Source organism: Silene latifolia, unplaced genomic scaffold, assembly GCF_048544455.1.
Source record: "Silene latifolia isolate original U9 population unplaced genomic scaffold, ASM4854445v1 scaffold_270, whole genome shotgun sequence".
NCBI lineage: Eukaryota > Viridiplantae > Streptophyta > Magnoliopsida > Caryophyllales > Caryophyllaceae > Silene > Silene latifolia.
Genome location: NW_027413212.1, coordinates 73,196 through 89,841, shown reverse-complemented (window position 1 = coordinate 89,841; position 16,646 = coordinate 73,196). Strand labels below are relative to the sequence as shown.

The window sequence follows — 16,646 nt, the reverse complement described above, 5'->3', positions numbered from 1 at the left end:
CTCATTAATAAAGTTTTATTTGAATCTGTTTTACAATTATATTAGTATAAAACCGCTTTAAACAAGACTTACTAGTTACTCCTCATATAATACTTCGTACTCAGTAAAATTGAAATTAAATACTATTCCTTTTAGCCCAATATTATTATCCCCTCTCCCTCAAAATTTATTTGCAAAAGAATTTCCCCCTTTTTAAATTTAGCAAAAATTTATACTACAAATCACTGATCCTTTCCATTTTATTAGTTTTTCTTAAATTCACCCAAAATAGAAAGTAGGATTTGTTTTTTAGGTCTAACAAAGATCGCACTTAGTCGCATTACAATAGAGAGGAGATTTGAACTTGGGACCTATTGTCCACAATATTCCGTCTTAACTGTCTATACTAAGACAGCTTAGGTGAAAAGTAATAGGTGAAATTTATTACTTAAGGTGGTATCAGACTAATTTACCGAATGAATGAATGATTGTCTCAAACAAAAAATTTGTGTTCTAGCAATAGGTGAAATTTATTACTTAAGGTGTAAATTATTCTTTCAAGTGGTATTAAGTATTAACTATAGTAAGACTAATTGAGTGCATACTTTCTCTTAACTAATGAGGTAGAATTGTAGAATGTAAGAAAAAAATGGAGACTATTAGTAAAAAAAGCTTGATAAGGGTATGTATAAGTTTTTTTTGGCAACAGAGTATGTATAAATATGATAGTGATAAGGCATAAGCATGTTACGGGTATAATCAAGAAGTTAATAAACATTTCCTAAAAAAAAAGGTTACAAACATGATTATTAAGGATGATATAGAATAACTTAAAAAGATTAAAGCATGATGTTCGATAAATGTACGAGTTATGACGACCATGCCATAACTATACAAAGACATCTTAGGTGAAAAGTAGGATAATATAAATGAGGCGGGAGAATATAAATAGGTGGTATCGGACTAATTTACCGAATGAATGAATGATTGTCTCAAACAAAAAATTTGTGTTCTAGCAATAGGTGAAATTTATTACTTAAGGTGTAAATTATTCTTTCAAGTGTCGGTATTAAGTATTAGCTATAGTAAGACTAATTGAGTGCATACTTTCTCTTAACTAATGAGGTAGAATTGTAGAATGTAAGAAAAAAAATGGAAACTATAATAAAAAAAAAGCTTGATAAGGGTATGTATAAGTTTTTTTTTTTTTGGCAAAAAGGTATGTATAAGTATGATAGTGATAAGGCATAAGCATGTTACGAGTATAATCAAGAAGTTATAAACATTTCCTAAAAAAAGGTTACAAACATGATTATTAAGGATGATATAGAATAACTTAAAAAGATTAAAGCATGATGTTCGATAAATGTATGAGTTATGACGACCATGCCATAACGATTAGGGGTGATATACGGAGTAATACTTGAAAGGATAAAAAAAGATAATAGTTTAATTATATAATGAGTCAATTATTAAGGTGATAATAGAGAAGCATTTGCTCTAAACGCTTGAATAACGTTAATTGTTCTTTTTTCGTTCATAGTTATAATTCATTTAAAATGTTTTTTTAGTACACATTTCTCTCATAATATGAACTATTTATATATTCAAACTAATACAATTATGTAATTATAGATTTTTAAAATTTAATTATATATTAATTTTGCACGGGTTCTAAACTAGTCTTCATAGGATATAGTTCAGGTTAGAAGGGTTAAGGGTTTGAGATAACTATGGTCCTAGAAAGAAAAGTTCAAAGTAATATTTGAAGTATATCTTTTAAGGTTATTTCATGGAATAATCCATCCTATGCTCCATCTTCTCGGATTAATCTATCCTTGCTTTTTTCCATATATAGTTCCTTAAATACAACGCATTGGTTTTGTATATATCAAAACCCATAAATAATTTAATAAAGCAGAAAGAATAATCTTAATCTTGGTTTTTCATTTCATTGTTTTTTACTTTTAGATGTCCGAATCCGAATTTTCGTCAACTGAATGATGAGGTCTCCCATTCGATTTTAATTTCAACAAACTCAATTGATTAACCCATAAATCGTTTGAATGAACCCAAATTTTTTGGGGGCTTATCAGCATACCCAAATGGATTGGAAACCCAACTTTAAACCCAAAAACCTAGATTTTTGGGGGGTTTAATTATAAACAAACCCAAAATCGATTATGAGTGAACGCAGATTTTTTAGGGGGGTTTGGTGAACCTAGATTGTGGTGGGTGGTCAATTGAAATTGGGTGGGTGAAATTGTAGAATGAAGAAGTGGTAATTGGTAAAATATTGGTGGATTTGGGAACTTATATTGGGTGTTTGTTTGATGATATGTTGATGTTGGTACTTGGAATCTTGGTGTTAATGGAGGATGAAGAAGTGGTGAGGAAATGTTCGTGTTAATGGAGGATGAAGAAGTGGTGAGGAAATATGAAGATAGATTAGAAGAGGGGATATAGGACGGATTATTCCCATGAAATAACCTATCTTTTACACAAAATCTCATTGAAGACGGGCGATATCCGTCACAAGCTTGTGACGGATACCGTTTTCTCTCACAAAATGCCCATTTAAAGGTGAGTGGGAAGCACATGGGGGTGCCCCACCTTGTCCCCTCTCCCTTTTTGTGAGAGGTCACAAGCTTGTGACGGGATTAGCCCGTCACAAGCAAGACTAGCTGTATCTTTTATGCGTGTGTCCTAGTCACTTAATTTCCCTGTTGCTCTTGCTTGCTTCTAATTCTTTGTTTTTTTTTGTTGCTCTTGCTTGCTTCTAATTTTTTTTTTTTTTTTTTTTCCTATCATGTCTGAGTTATTTCGATCCGGGTTTATTTGTTATTTCTTTTTCAGTTATGTGGGAGGCCACCTTGGAGAGCTCTATCACACAACTGAGTAGTCTCTTGAACACGGACAATATTACTATAGAGCAAACGATGCGTGCTCTAAAAAAATTTCAGGATTACACTTTGCGTATTCTATGGTTGAACTTGAATCTTGATAAACAAATTGAGTATGTCAAGAGTCTAGGTGATCAAGGTAATGGGTTTATCCAAGGCTCCGGCTCCAGCCAGCAGAAATCTATGAGTTTAAGGTATTAGTTAAATCTTTGATTTTAGTAGCAGAGCTTTTTAATGGTCTAGTTCTCTTTGAGACCTTTAGCTCCAGCCCTTCCTCGCCCTCTTTAACATCCCACCCTCGCCGCATACATCGTGGCTTCTTTGATACCTTTAGCTACAGCCCTTCCTGGACCTCTTTAACATCCTACCCTCGCCGCATCGAAATTAAGTGACTATACAGAGCATTATAGTCACACTTAATTTCCCTCTTTTCTTTACCCCCTCCTTCTAATTCTTTGCTTTTCGTTTTTTCTTCATAATCTTGTCTGAGTTATTTTGATCCGGTTTTATTTGAGTCCACCACACAGCTAAGTGTTCTATTGGGGTCGGACAAGATTACTCCAGACCAAGTGACGCGTACTATAGATAAATTTAAAGATGACGGTCTACGTATTCTATGGTTGAAGACGAGTCTTCAAAACAAAAATATGTCCAAGGCTCCAACGAGTTGTAGTTTGTATGAGTATGTACAATTCCTCAATGAGGATTTGAAGGAGGATCGAACAATTTTTTTTTTCTCTTAGCTTTTTGAGTATTTTATCGGGCAAATTTTATGTGTTAGTTCGTTTTAGGTTGTACTTTTATAAGACAAATACAACGTGTACCCATTTACTTTGCCCGTATGTTGGCATTTCCATGCAGAAGTGGGGTATTAGTTTGGTTTGGTTTGGTTTAGTTTAGTTTAGTGTTGTCTTGTGTAACGCCCCGTAATTTCGGACCGTTAATATATTTCGGAAATAATTTATTAATCAAATAAAATTTGATATTTAAGTATTTAAAGTAAAAATAATTCAAAGAAATATAATTTTATTATATTTTGAAGAAAAATATTTATTTTGATAGTTTCGAAATGTTTAAAAATAGTTTAAACCGTGTAAAACTTTTTATTTCGAAATAAGGGCGTATCGGGGGGAAAATGACAATTCTTTTGAACATTGGGTAAACGATTTTGGAAATGGGTCGTATGAATACTCAATTTTCTTGTAATCTCGTGTTTAAGAACTTTGGTCTTGTCGGAATTTGCATTTGACAAGCGGTTCTAATTATTATCGAAACGAGCCAAAACCGACTCGTAAAATCCCGACTAAAAACCCGCTCTTTCCTTTCCTTTCTCCCTTACCCGCGGCACCCCCTCCCCCTACCTTTCTTTTTTCTGATTTTTCCTCTATCATCTTCCTCCATATTCCAAAAAAAAAAACACCATTTTTAATAAAACTTAAGCTTTTAAGCCAAAAATCATCATAACTTTCGCATTTCTTGACGGATTTTCGCATAATTTATATTTCCGGAATCCTCTCGTCGAGATCTACAACCTAGTATGTTTTAATTTCAGTTTTCTTGAAGTTGTTTTAAGACGAATTTTGGCAAATTTCGGTATTTATACTTATATATTGTGTTTTTATTGTTTAATTAGGTGAAGAATTGGAGGACGAGTTTGGGGACTCGTATATTGTCGAGGATAGCGGCTAGTTGCTTGTTAGGGTTTGGGTTTAAGGTGCTAATTGCTCATTTTCTAGCTTAAGGTAACATATTTCGAGTTACTCGACGAATAATCGTCACATGCTTTGATTTTTGTATGTTTTTGTGATTTTTAATTAAGTAGTTAATTTCACATGTTAAAATGATTGCATGCATGTTTAATTCATGTATTTTTGTTAGTTTTAGTTAACATGTTAGTATTGGGAACGATTAATTATGTTTTAGACGGTCTTATACTGAACAAAAATGGAGAAATGGAGGTGTGGGGGTGGCGGCAGCAGGCCCGGCAGCAGCCCGGCAGGCCCACGGCTGGCCCGGGTCGGCCCGTTGCTTGTTTCGCGGATTTTCATGCATCACTTGTAGTTTCGGGTTTATTAACGATATGTTCAGTAAAAGTAGTATGTGGGTAGTCTTAGGAAACAAATAAAGTTAGTAGCAAAATAATTTTGATGATGAAGTATGCTTATTATGGTAGTTGACACATGTTAGGGTAGATTATAAGATGAAATTGTAATGATTAGGCTCAAAATAAATTTTATAGCAATAATTGCCATGTTTTGATGATTGTGCCGAAAACTGAGCCTTAGTCCCTTTGACTGATTCGATGTCAGTTAATTGAGTGATTGGTCAGCCGCAATTTAACCCGTACCTGTCGCAGGGCTGGGGTTGCGGGTAAAAATTCGGTTGGATGAAATTTTATATGAATTGGATAATCGGCCTTTTTCTTGTTTTTAGGCCATTTATCAAGTTTTAGTTCACATGTATAGTTGATTGAATTTAATAGTGTCTTATATTGTAGAATTGGCCCTAGATTCCCCTAAAGCCTTTAATATTGTTAAAATTGCTAGAATTGGAATGGGTATTATTGAATATCTCTTGCAGGTTGTTGTGTTTGTCATAGATAGGTCTTTATAGTCTCTAACGAGTATATGTTCACTGCTTAATAGCCTTTGTGTTCCTGACTAGTGGATTTATATCCAAGTTGGGGCATGACCTCGTTACTTATTTTGATAGTAAGTGGTCAGCTTAAGTACTAACCAACCCTTTGGTGGACTCCTTAGGGTACTCACTTTGTTTTAGAAAAGTTGTGGGTCTTGGGTGCGGTGGTGTGTATCCGAATGTCTAGGTCTGCTCAGATTTTAGGCTAGGGTTGTGTTGTGTCTTGGCCATGTTTTATTAATATTAACCGCTGAGCCAAGATACCGGTTCGATTACCTTCCCTACCTCGTGGTATAGACTCGAGTTACAGAGTGACTATTGACGGGACTAAGAACTTATGCCTGTCTTTGATATATTGCCCTTTCTTGTATGGTGATTTTATGAATTGTAATAGGTGAGATGTAAGCCGGTTACAGTTGATAAAGTTTGGATTACTGCTTGTTATATGTTTCACATGATAGTTTAGTTTGGTCAGTTTAGGGCTCACATGCTAGAATTCTTGATAATTGAATTATTTATCATGTTGTTTACATGTTTCATTACATGTTATATTCAATATGACGATTCGTGGCTGGTAGGACTCGAAGTTACTCCCCACTGAATTGTGGCTTTCGTGTTTGTATAAAATGCGATTGACAGGTACTTGATGCTTAGTTGGGGTACACGGACGAGCTAGTGAGCAAGAGAACCTTGGACTTAGTTTGGTTTTTATTTTGTAGAAACCTTTAACTTTTGGTTTTGTATATATTTTAAAGGGACATATGTCTCCCTCTTCTATTTTGGTTTGTATCTTTATATCCCCGTGTTTTTAGCGTGGTTATGTAATTTAGTTCGTTAGCATTGCAGGTTTTGGCACCCTCCTCTTGGAGATGTTGGAAATGTTTGTGAATGGTTTAGGAAAATTTTTGAAATTAAAGGTTTTTGTCTAGATGAACCAATTATAAACATATCCTGTCAGTTTTTCCGTAGAATTTACGTAATTATTTAACGCTAAGTTTAAAGGTGTCACATCTTGTCTTGTTGAGTTGATTATGAGCGCATGGTTAGCTCTTAAAAATTACTGGTTTTAAACCCGTGTAAATTGCACAGGTTGCTTTTTTAAATTTTGTTAGTAGTTTTAAACCCGTGCAATTTGTACGGGATTGTCATTTCAAATTTTGTTATTATCAAGAAAACTAATGATTAAGTTTTATATAAAATCCAATATATTATACTCCGTCTCAATCAATATTTAGCCATTACTTTTGACACAAAGATTAAAGAAACAAATATAACTTTATTTGGACCATACAAATCGCTTAACCCCACATACACATGAGAAATGGCCCACAAATGGTTACTAAGAATGGAAATAGATAACTATTGACCGGGACGGAGGGAGTATAAAATAATACCTTCTTCAACATAAACCTATTTAAAGTTAAATCATGCTTCTAATCAAATTATTGACTAATTTTGTTGCGCCATAATCTTAATGCGTGATTGAATGTTGATTAACTGGATTCGTTTGAGCGAAAGCCACTTCCTAAGAAATCACATTACCCATTATTTTAATACACATATATACATACATCTACCCAATACATGGCAAAACTCCTAAATCCTAAAATAGTGTTATTTACATGTAGTTATACTAATCAACGTTATACATATACCTGTCTTAACATTACAACGGGTCAATTAGCTCTAGGTAAGACAAATCTACTGCATTTTCCTATGCGTGTTGCTTTGTTTTATACATATTATTTGTCCCGTCTTAAATTTAAGATCTTAAGTTTAAGACGGATATAACCGTTTAAAGCTTAAGACGTATATTCCCGTTTTAAATAAGAATATGTATTAGTTTAAAGCTGAAAGATCATAGATCCATATTAGACTCTCTAATAAAATTAATTTATCTCATAAATTATCATTTAGGTGATTTATGTAACATGCATGCTAATATGAAAGCATAAAAATGAAAGTATTGTTTTTGAGCTTAAACCAAATGTAAGGAAAAACAATTTCCTTACATTGAATTTGTGGTAAAAGGGCACAAACTAACCCAATAATAATAAGTTTTGAACTAGTAACTTGTTAATATTGTTCCCTTGATAAATATTAGTAATATCACTAACTAATCTTAGTAATATTATTAATGTATACTAGTGATTAATTATTATTGTAGAGAGATAGAGAGAAAAAGTTCACATGCAAAATGTAGAGTGTGTAAGTAAGGTGGGGTAAAATGTGAACAAATGATGGAGTGAAGTAGTAGGGAAAGTGGCGGGTGGAGGAGTGTCTTAGTGGACAATTTTGTCTTACATTTTTATCTTACATCACATGCAAAATCTTGTATAAGATAAATTATGGTAGTATACATAATAAGGTGAAATGATTATGTGAGTAATCATCCACTACACTTATTTCACACGGTCCACTTGCCCATATACGGGTCCATGTTGGTTCTTATATTTGTCGCACAAATCCGTGTAATTTTTATTTTAAACATCGTATCATGTTTAAATATTTCCATAATTAATTCGTCCAATACACTCCGTAAATATACGTGTACCACTACACATATTATTTACGTACTAATATTAATCACATTAATTAATTAGTACAATTTTAGTAAATTAACAGTTAATTAACTAAAACCCGTTTCTCAAAACTTATTATTTAATTATCGCATAATTAAATAATAACTGCCGCTCCTCGAGTTCGCAACTCGAAATCTCTCTAAAAATAATCGACTAACTTCTTAGTCTATAAATCAAGGGACTAAACAAATTGTATCTCATACAATTAATTAGTTATCAATTGGGGTTCGTTCCTTTAGGTGTGACCGAAAGGGGTCAGTTGATCACCGCCGTCTCACGACAATAACGTTAAACTCTAGTCAGCCAACCGTTATCGATTTACGTTAATCAACTGACGAGGATCAAATAAATAAATATCTGATGATATTCGATTAATGAGATTTATTATGTTAACGCACTATTGTGGAGGACACTAACTCCAACAAAAGCTTCCCTCTAAATTCAAAGTTTCAAACTCATTTAATTGATGATGTTTCAAATAGCATTCTCGATGTCGAGTAGGTATTTCTTAAGGCGTATATACCCATTTTAAGCTTAAGACTATATACCCGTCTTAAACTATAGGATGGCGCCCAAAAAGAATGAGTTAATTATTTGTATGAGATACGAGATAATTAATTCCTTGTATTATTTGACTTTTAATTAGTCGCATGTATGTATTATTTCATGACGGGTTATGAACTCGGGCTGAGGAGATTTATTGTTTAATTATGTGATAATTAATTAATAAATAAAATTAGAATTTATTAATTAATTGTTAGTTAATTAATTTTATACGATATGTGTATATGTTTTGAAGTGGAAATGATTAGCTATTTACTTTTTTACAAAAGGTTGTAAAATTAGCTAAATGGGGTAATATTGACACATTGTATGTTGATAAAAATGGTCTTATGATTACTTAATAGTTAAGTGATCATTAGTAGTTAATTTGTATTATTTAAGTGTTAAATAATTAAATATAGACTTATAAGCATTTGTGGGGCAAATGTCGAAAATCGAAATGGATCAAAAATTGTCCACTTGCATTGGTTTTTAGAGAGGATTACATGTGTCCTCTAAGTGGCTTTTTCCACTCATTTTGTCTCCTCATTTTGCCTATAAATAATTTTTGGTCTTTGTACCTTGTAGTAGCCACTTTAAGACCACATTTTTCTTCTTATTTTTGTTCATCTTTTACATCAAAAAAATAACACATATAAAAATAAACTAATAATATTATCAAAGTAGTAATATTAATTAGTACATCAAATTCACATAATACAAGGTTACTACTACTATTATCTAGTTAGTAATTTTAGTGGTCTTTTGGGTTAGTCTTGGGTGTTTACCTTAGGAGATTACCTACTTTGGTAATTAAAGAGGTTGGAGGATCATCCTTATTTTATATTTAGTATCGTATTATCTCTATCTAAAAATCAACTTCCCTCTTTCTCTCAAAAAACCCCCAAATCCAAAAACCTAATTTTCTTTGAGCTGTCGCCTCCGCCTCCATCCTTACCCTAACCTCCCACCTGCTGCCACCCTTCCGCCGGAGATGGGGTCTTCTTTTGGCCCATCTCCGGCGGTCGTCCGTCTCATCGGCTTTGTCTCCCCTTCACTGATCCGACAATCGGTCTCTTTGGATTTCACGGCTATTCATCGGGTTGTTTCTTGATACGGGGTTGTTCTTGGGTGTGTATGGGGGTTGTTAGTGGTGGTTGCCCGATGTTCCGCTTTTTCCCCAACGATCCCGCTCGTGCTTGCGTCTGTGAGGTGTTTTTCACGGCTCCTGGGGTTCTCCCCCGCCCCCGATAAGGTGCCTTACCTTGCTTTTAGGTCGTTCTGGGTACTGTTTTCCCTTCGCGTTGAGTCTTGGTGCACTTTCGTCTCCGCCCTTCCGGCACCTTGTCCTGTCACCGTCGCTTTCGGTTCCATCCCTGAGGCGATCCCCCCTACTCCCCCCACCTCTTGGTTGGTTCTCTCTGTCTGTTTTCCGTGTGAGTCGATGAGTGTAGCTCATCCGTCTGTGGCTCCTAGAGGGCGTGTTTTGGGTCTGTTTTGGTGATCCCCCCATTCCCCCACCTTTCGGTCCCTTTTCCTTCACCTCTCTTGTGCGTCTGTGTTGTCTTGGGTCTGGTTGGTTGTTTGGTCGTTTGACGGTGGTCCTGGGAGGTGCCGGTTGGTGAAACGGGTTTCGTTGTAGTGTTTCTGAGTCCTTTTGCGTGGTTTATGTCTTGTCTAGGTCTCTGTCTCTGAGTGGGGTTGCATGTTTGTCTTTTTTTGGTGATGTTGTCGGGCTCTCGTTTGGGATTCTTGTGGTCATCGTTGGGCGTTTGGGTTCTTTGGCGTTGGCGGGTTGTTCCTTTGTCTGCCCTGGGTGTTGTTATGTTTCGCTGTGGTCTTGACCGGTGTGGGTTAGTGTTGGTGTTGGACTCGTGTTGAGGTGAGTTCGGGTTGGTCTGAGGTGGGTTGGTTGTGGCGTTGGATTGGATGGCTTCGGTGGCCTTTGTCTTTTATCTCATGCTGTTGTTTAATTATATGCTTTTGTTTATAATAATAATAACAGCTTGTGGGTTATGGGTGTCCTGTCCCTTAATCTTTGGGGTGGCTCGTAGGGCCATGTCTCTTTTTCCATCTAGGGTTATGGTGTCTTCGCACCCGACTTTGAGCGTGGGTGTCCTGTCCCTTTGGGTTTGTGGTCGTGTTGGACATTGCATGTCGGATTTCTTTGTCTGTTGGTCCTACGATCAAAGGGTTCAATCTCTAAGGTGTAGGAGTTTTATCTCCATCGGGGGCGGACTTAGTCGTCTTGCTCACCACATTGTCTTTCTACGATCTTTTCGCAAGATTGTAAGTACACCTTGCTATTGTCACTCTGCGGCTCGTCTGTATCAGCGAATTTTGGAGGTCTTCCGTGTTCATGAAGCTCGTTCTACGGCCCACGGCTCTTTCGCTTGCATTCACCATCATGTCCTTGTCGCTCTTCTGGCTGCTGTTATCGTTTTTCATGTTTATGTAATATTTAGACTTGGCTTGGTAACACTAGATTTGGTGGGTAGATCTCTGATGTTACCTAGTCGAATAGCTTACTTTGTAATATTTGAAATAATGTAAGTTATTCAGCGCTTGTTGTCAAAAAAAAAAAAAAAAAAAAAAAAAAAAATCCTTATTTTATAAGCTTAAGAACAACATCAAGGAAGGAGTCCTTGAGTTGTGCCCAAATTTTACCATCAACAATGTAAGGAAATTACTCTTAAATGGTTTTAAACCATCTTTATGGTTTTTTTTATTTGCATGCATGTAGATTTAGACCACTACATAAAATTAGCTAGTAATTTTTGATTTCATAAGATGAGTCTAATTTGGTCTAAATAACTAACAAGTGGTATCAGAGCATTGTTACATACATGCATGTAGTCTTAAGACGATTTTAGTAATTTATGAGATAAATTAATAAAATTTGATATTATGTAGTTTTAATTAGTTTTATCACATAATATGGTCTTGCATGTAAATAATCTGGTCTTAAAATGATATGGAACGAAAATTTGATTTTTGTAATATTTATTCACATTTTATGACTTAAAATGACATAAAATTGATTAAAAATGCACTAAAATTAATTAAGAGATAATTAAATTATGTTGCATGTTAATTTTATGCATATTTATTTAGAAATAACCACATGCATGTTCTATTTATGATAAAAATAGAAACTTTAAATTAAGGTGATTAATTTAGGTAATTTATTGATTTTTATTTGATAAAAATTGGTAAATAATGGTTATTTTATAAATAAATATTGATTTAATATTTGGGCTCGAAATTTTTGGATTTTTAGCTTCTGGAAATTGTTCCAAAATATACAAAATTTTGTTTCAAAGTCATTTCAGACCGATGGTTTCACGGGGTTTTATGGGTGGTCGATGGTTTCAGACCGCCACTTGTCGTGGGATCTTCTACGGCTACAGGGGAATGAAAATATGACGGTGTCAGAGCTACTTAGTAATGATGGGTGCGGTTGGGACGAGAACAAGCTTGCGCAACTTCTCTTACCGTTTGAGTGTGCAAGGGTAATTAACATTAGACTTAGCTCGAACAAGCCCCCGGATATATGGTTTTGGGATTTAGAGCGGGATGGTGTGTACACTGTTAAGTCCGCATACAAGCTGATAGCAGGGGATGCGTGGGAGATGGCGGAGTCGTCTGATCGATCAAGGGAGAAGTGAATTTGGAATAGACTTTGGAAAGTACCGGTCTGGCCCCGAGTCAAGCTTTTTTTCTGGCAACTTTGTAGTGAATGAAAGATCATAGATCCATATTAGACTCTCTAATAAAAATTAAATTATCTCATAATTTATTATTTAGGTGATCTATGTAACATGCATGCTAATATGAAAGCATAAAAGGAAAGTATAAGGAAAAACAATTTCCTTACATTGATTTAGTGGTAAAAAGGGCACAAACTAGTTCACCTTACTAGCTTGTTCTTGAGCTTATTCCAAATGGAAGATCCTCCTTGCAAATCTTCAAAAAGAAGATCTCATTCTTGTTGCACCCAAGAACTAACCCAAAAATAATAACAAGTATGAACTAGAACTTGTTAATATTGTACCCTTGATATTATTAGTAATATTACTAACTAGTCTTAGTAATAATATTTATGTTTACTAACAAGCTTAGTAAAGATGAGTAATATTTTAGAGAGATGTTGAATAAATTGTTCACATGCAAATGTAAAAATGAGGTAGTGTAAAATTGTGAACAATAGATGGAGTATAAAGGAGGGATAGGGCCGGGTAGGTGGAGATGGAGTGAGGGAGTTGTTTTTCTTATTTTTTAATTGTCCAATGCAGTATGACACATAATGATCATATGACAATTATGGAAGAAAAATAAGCAAAGTGTAATGATCATCCACTACACTCTATTTTACACGGTCCAATTACCCATTTACGGGTCAATATTGTTTCTTATATTTGTCGCACAAATACGTGTAAATATTATTTAAACATCGCATCATGTTTAAATACTTCCAATTAATTTCGTCCAAATCACTCCGTAAATATACGTGTACCGCTACACATATTATTTACGTACCAATATTAATCACATTAATCAATTAGTACAATTTTAGTGAATTAACAATTAATTAACTAAAACCCGTCTCCCAAAACTTATTATTCAATTATCGCATAATTAAATAATAACTGCCGCTTCTCGAGTTCGCAACTCGAAATCTCTCTAAAAATAATCGACTAACCTCTTAGTCTATAAATCAAGGGACTAAATAAATTGTATCTCATACAATTAATTAGTTGTCTATTGAGGTTCGTTCCTTTAGGTGTGACCGAAAGGGGTCAGTTGATCACCGCCGTCTCACGACAATAACGTCAAACTCTAGTCAGCCAACCGTTATCGATTTACGTTAATCAACTGACGATGATCAAATAAATAAATATCTGATGATATTCCATTAATGAGATTTAATATGTTAACGCACTATTGTGGAGGACACTAGCTCCAACAATCTCCCACTTGTCCGACACAAGGTGTGCGCTACCAATTCTCTTGTCCGTTTTAATCTCCCACTCAATGCAAGGTGTCTTTTAGGTCACACTTGCACATGAACACATCGCGAGTGGTTTTCTTGATCGGGAGTGTGACTACCTGACCGGAAAAATCTCTCACAGATTACTTCCGAGCGTGGCCACGCATTTGTAGTCATTAACTCCTCGAGTGGCCTTGAGATATAGTTACCCAACGTGGGTGGAAAATTCCTGTATGCCGTATCTATCCTATTGCACAATACAGCTCACCATGACCTAGTAAATGCCCTTTTGGCCTCCTTTCACGGCACGACCTAGGACAAAAACCAAAGTCACTCGGAAACGCACCGCTCGGATAATAGTCTCCAGTCAAAAGAATCGACTCATTAGAACATCTTAGAGATCCCCGCCACGACCAGGCGTCTATAATAGAACTTAGGGACTCTATAAATGGTCACTGTCCGGCAAAGTGTCACACACTCTGCCTATGTAATCGACCAGTCATCACATATGACCTTATGGTGTTGAACAACCATCAATCGACTTACAATCTAGTCACTCCGAGACGTCACCTCATTAAGTGATTAGGGACAAAATACAATGTTCATCTTATTCACTTGAATAGTGTTCAACATTGTCTCCACAACTTATTCAGATAAACAAGGTATTCATGTTTTCAGTCAAACTGAATAATTGAGTTCTTAAGAGACTCAAACAATGAATGCGATCATCACTTATGTAAATATCAATACTCTATCCAATATTTACATAACGATCTTCAGCAATTAAGGTATACTGCTCAATCACATTGAGATGACATTACCATCATGTCTACCTTATGCCAACGGCTTTGGTTAGAGGATTAGCAACAGTTGCATCACTCTAATTTCCATTGCTATTTTCCTTTGTTCTATGCAATCTTTTCATCACATAGAGCATTTCCAAGTACACGTCTAAACAAGTTTTTAGACTCTGGTTCTAAAGCCAGTCAAACACTCCCACTGTTTTCACAGTCTCTTGGGATACGATATTCGGCTAACAGAACTACTCTAGTCCCATTAAATTCCGGTTATCAACTATCTATCTTACAACATCGGATGTTGTAATGTACTTAGCTTTCGTTTATGATTTTTACGTATAACACTTATATATACACATCCTTCATATGACATCTTTTATGTATGACTCCTCATACATGTTAGCTTTATACATGTATAACTTCTTATACACATATGTATAACTTCTTATACACATTTTATGCACATAGCACGCTTACATGCTAACCATTCCTTAACGTGGCCCATAACATCTTATAAGCATAAGAATGCTATCGTGTCCCTTTTACACGAAATTCATAAATTCCTCCAAACTACAAGAGTTAATCCTCAGTGCTTCTCAAGTACTCAAGGATGCTCTTGATAATCATCTAGTGACCCTCACTAGGAAATGACAGGTAATTACTTATCATATTCTCAATATGATAAGTCCCAACGAGAGAAGCTTTTAGCATATTTAATAGATCCTGCAGCGGAAGCACAAGAGATCATATTAAATGTTCAACAACTTGAACGAGTCAAGAATCTTATCACATAAGTATCTTGACTATAATGCTAATATCCATAGAGATCTATCTCATTAGATCCGGATATTTAATATGCGCCATGCTGTTCTCAAGTATTCACCCGAGAATATTTCTAGTCACTAATATGTCAAACACATATTTTAGACTAAGAAATATCACCTTAGCTACATTTCTAGTCACTAATATGTCAAGCACATATTTAGACTAAGAAACTCATTTTAGCTCCCACTAAACTCCATGTATCATCATGTTATCTCGACACTCGAGTAATACCGTTTTGATCGACTACATGATTGAACCCAAAGTTCCAACTCTTTGACGTATATAGATCACAAAAGGAATCTTTCAAGCATGCTAGGCTTCTTAGCATTGACAACATTAACAAAACTTCTCCCTTCATAAGATACATTCAAGGAGAAAGTTTTGTTATCCTTTTGCCTAAACTCATCCTCATGAGAGGCTATATTGCTAAGACCATACGAATTGATAAAGGCATTTGGGTTGTCACAAACTCTCTATAACAAGCCCAAATTTTAAACATCTTATGTAACCTTTTACGACAAGATCAAGGTAACCAACCAAAGTATTCACCTTAAATCAAGTCTCAAAAACATCTCGTGCTTCCTTCCTTATCGCATCGTGTTCACCTTAAATCAAGTCTCAAAAACATCTCGTGTTTCCTTCCTTATCGCATCGTGTGCAAGGAGATCAATTCGAATTGCATGGTGACACGCCATCACATAGAGTTCATACTATAGAAAAGCCTTTGATGAGAGTTTAAGATTCGTCACTAAAGTAACGCAATATTATCGCAAAATAATCACTGAGCCACAATAAAGAACGTCTTATTGCATTGTACTCACCACTGAGCCTCAATAAATGAAGCAAAACAAATCACATTAGACATGTTTGTACCCGGTTTTGGTCCCTTGACCGAAATAGGGTCCAAGTAAGAAATCCGTCTAAGAATAATGGAGCTTTTTCGGCTTAGAAGTCTTCTATGAAGGGTCAAGAGCATTTTTGTCCAAGGGTTGGTGTCTTTGGAAGGTGGTTGTCATAGAGCAAGGCTAAGGACAAACCGGGTGGCCCCTTTTACACGGTTTGCAACACCAAGGATAAGGGTCGCTTTCAAGTTTCCCATTTCGTCCAAGACAACCTCTTAAGCCTTTCTTACATGCTCTAGCTCTTATATCCTTTAAATGACCGGATCTTTTGAAGCTTCCAAGGAGTCCTAATTATCATTGTCCTCATTAGTTTACTTTCTTGTTTTTCCTTTAAGAATTTTAACTTGTGTAAGAACTTGTGTAAGGCCTAGGGCCACCTTTTGAAACCGGTTCTCTAGGGTCTTTTGGACCGTTAGATTGCTAGGTTGGATGGATGGATAGGATTGTTTTGCTTGGCCTATAAAAGCAAGGCATTCCTTAGTGTAAAA

General features: G+C 35.4%; 1 protein-coding gene across 2 annotated transcripts in view; it reads left to right on the top strand.

Moving 5' to 3' along the window:
• The window catches only part of LOC141639076 (uncharacterized), a 127,465-nt gene extending 120,842 nt beyond the window's left edge, over positions 1 to 6,623 (top strand). Inside the window, exons 3-5 of one of the 2 annotated variants that reach the window (XM_074448265.1) lie at positions 2,836 to 3,076; positions 4,516 to 4,624; positions 6,159 to 6,623. In XM_074448265.1, the coding sequence (XP_074304366.1) occupies positions 2,836 to 3,076; positions 4,516 to 4,519 (245 nt within the window). In that variant the 3' untranslated portion in view covers positions 4,520 to 4,624; positions 6,159 to 6,623. The remainder of the gene's footprint in view (positions 1 to 2,835; positions 3,077 to 4,515; positions 4,625 to 6,158) is intronic. The other variant, XM_074448266.1, reaches the window with a different exon arrangement.
• The last annotated feature ends 10,023 nt before the right edge of the window (positions 6,624 to 16,646 follow it).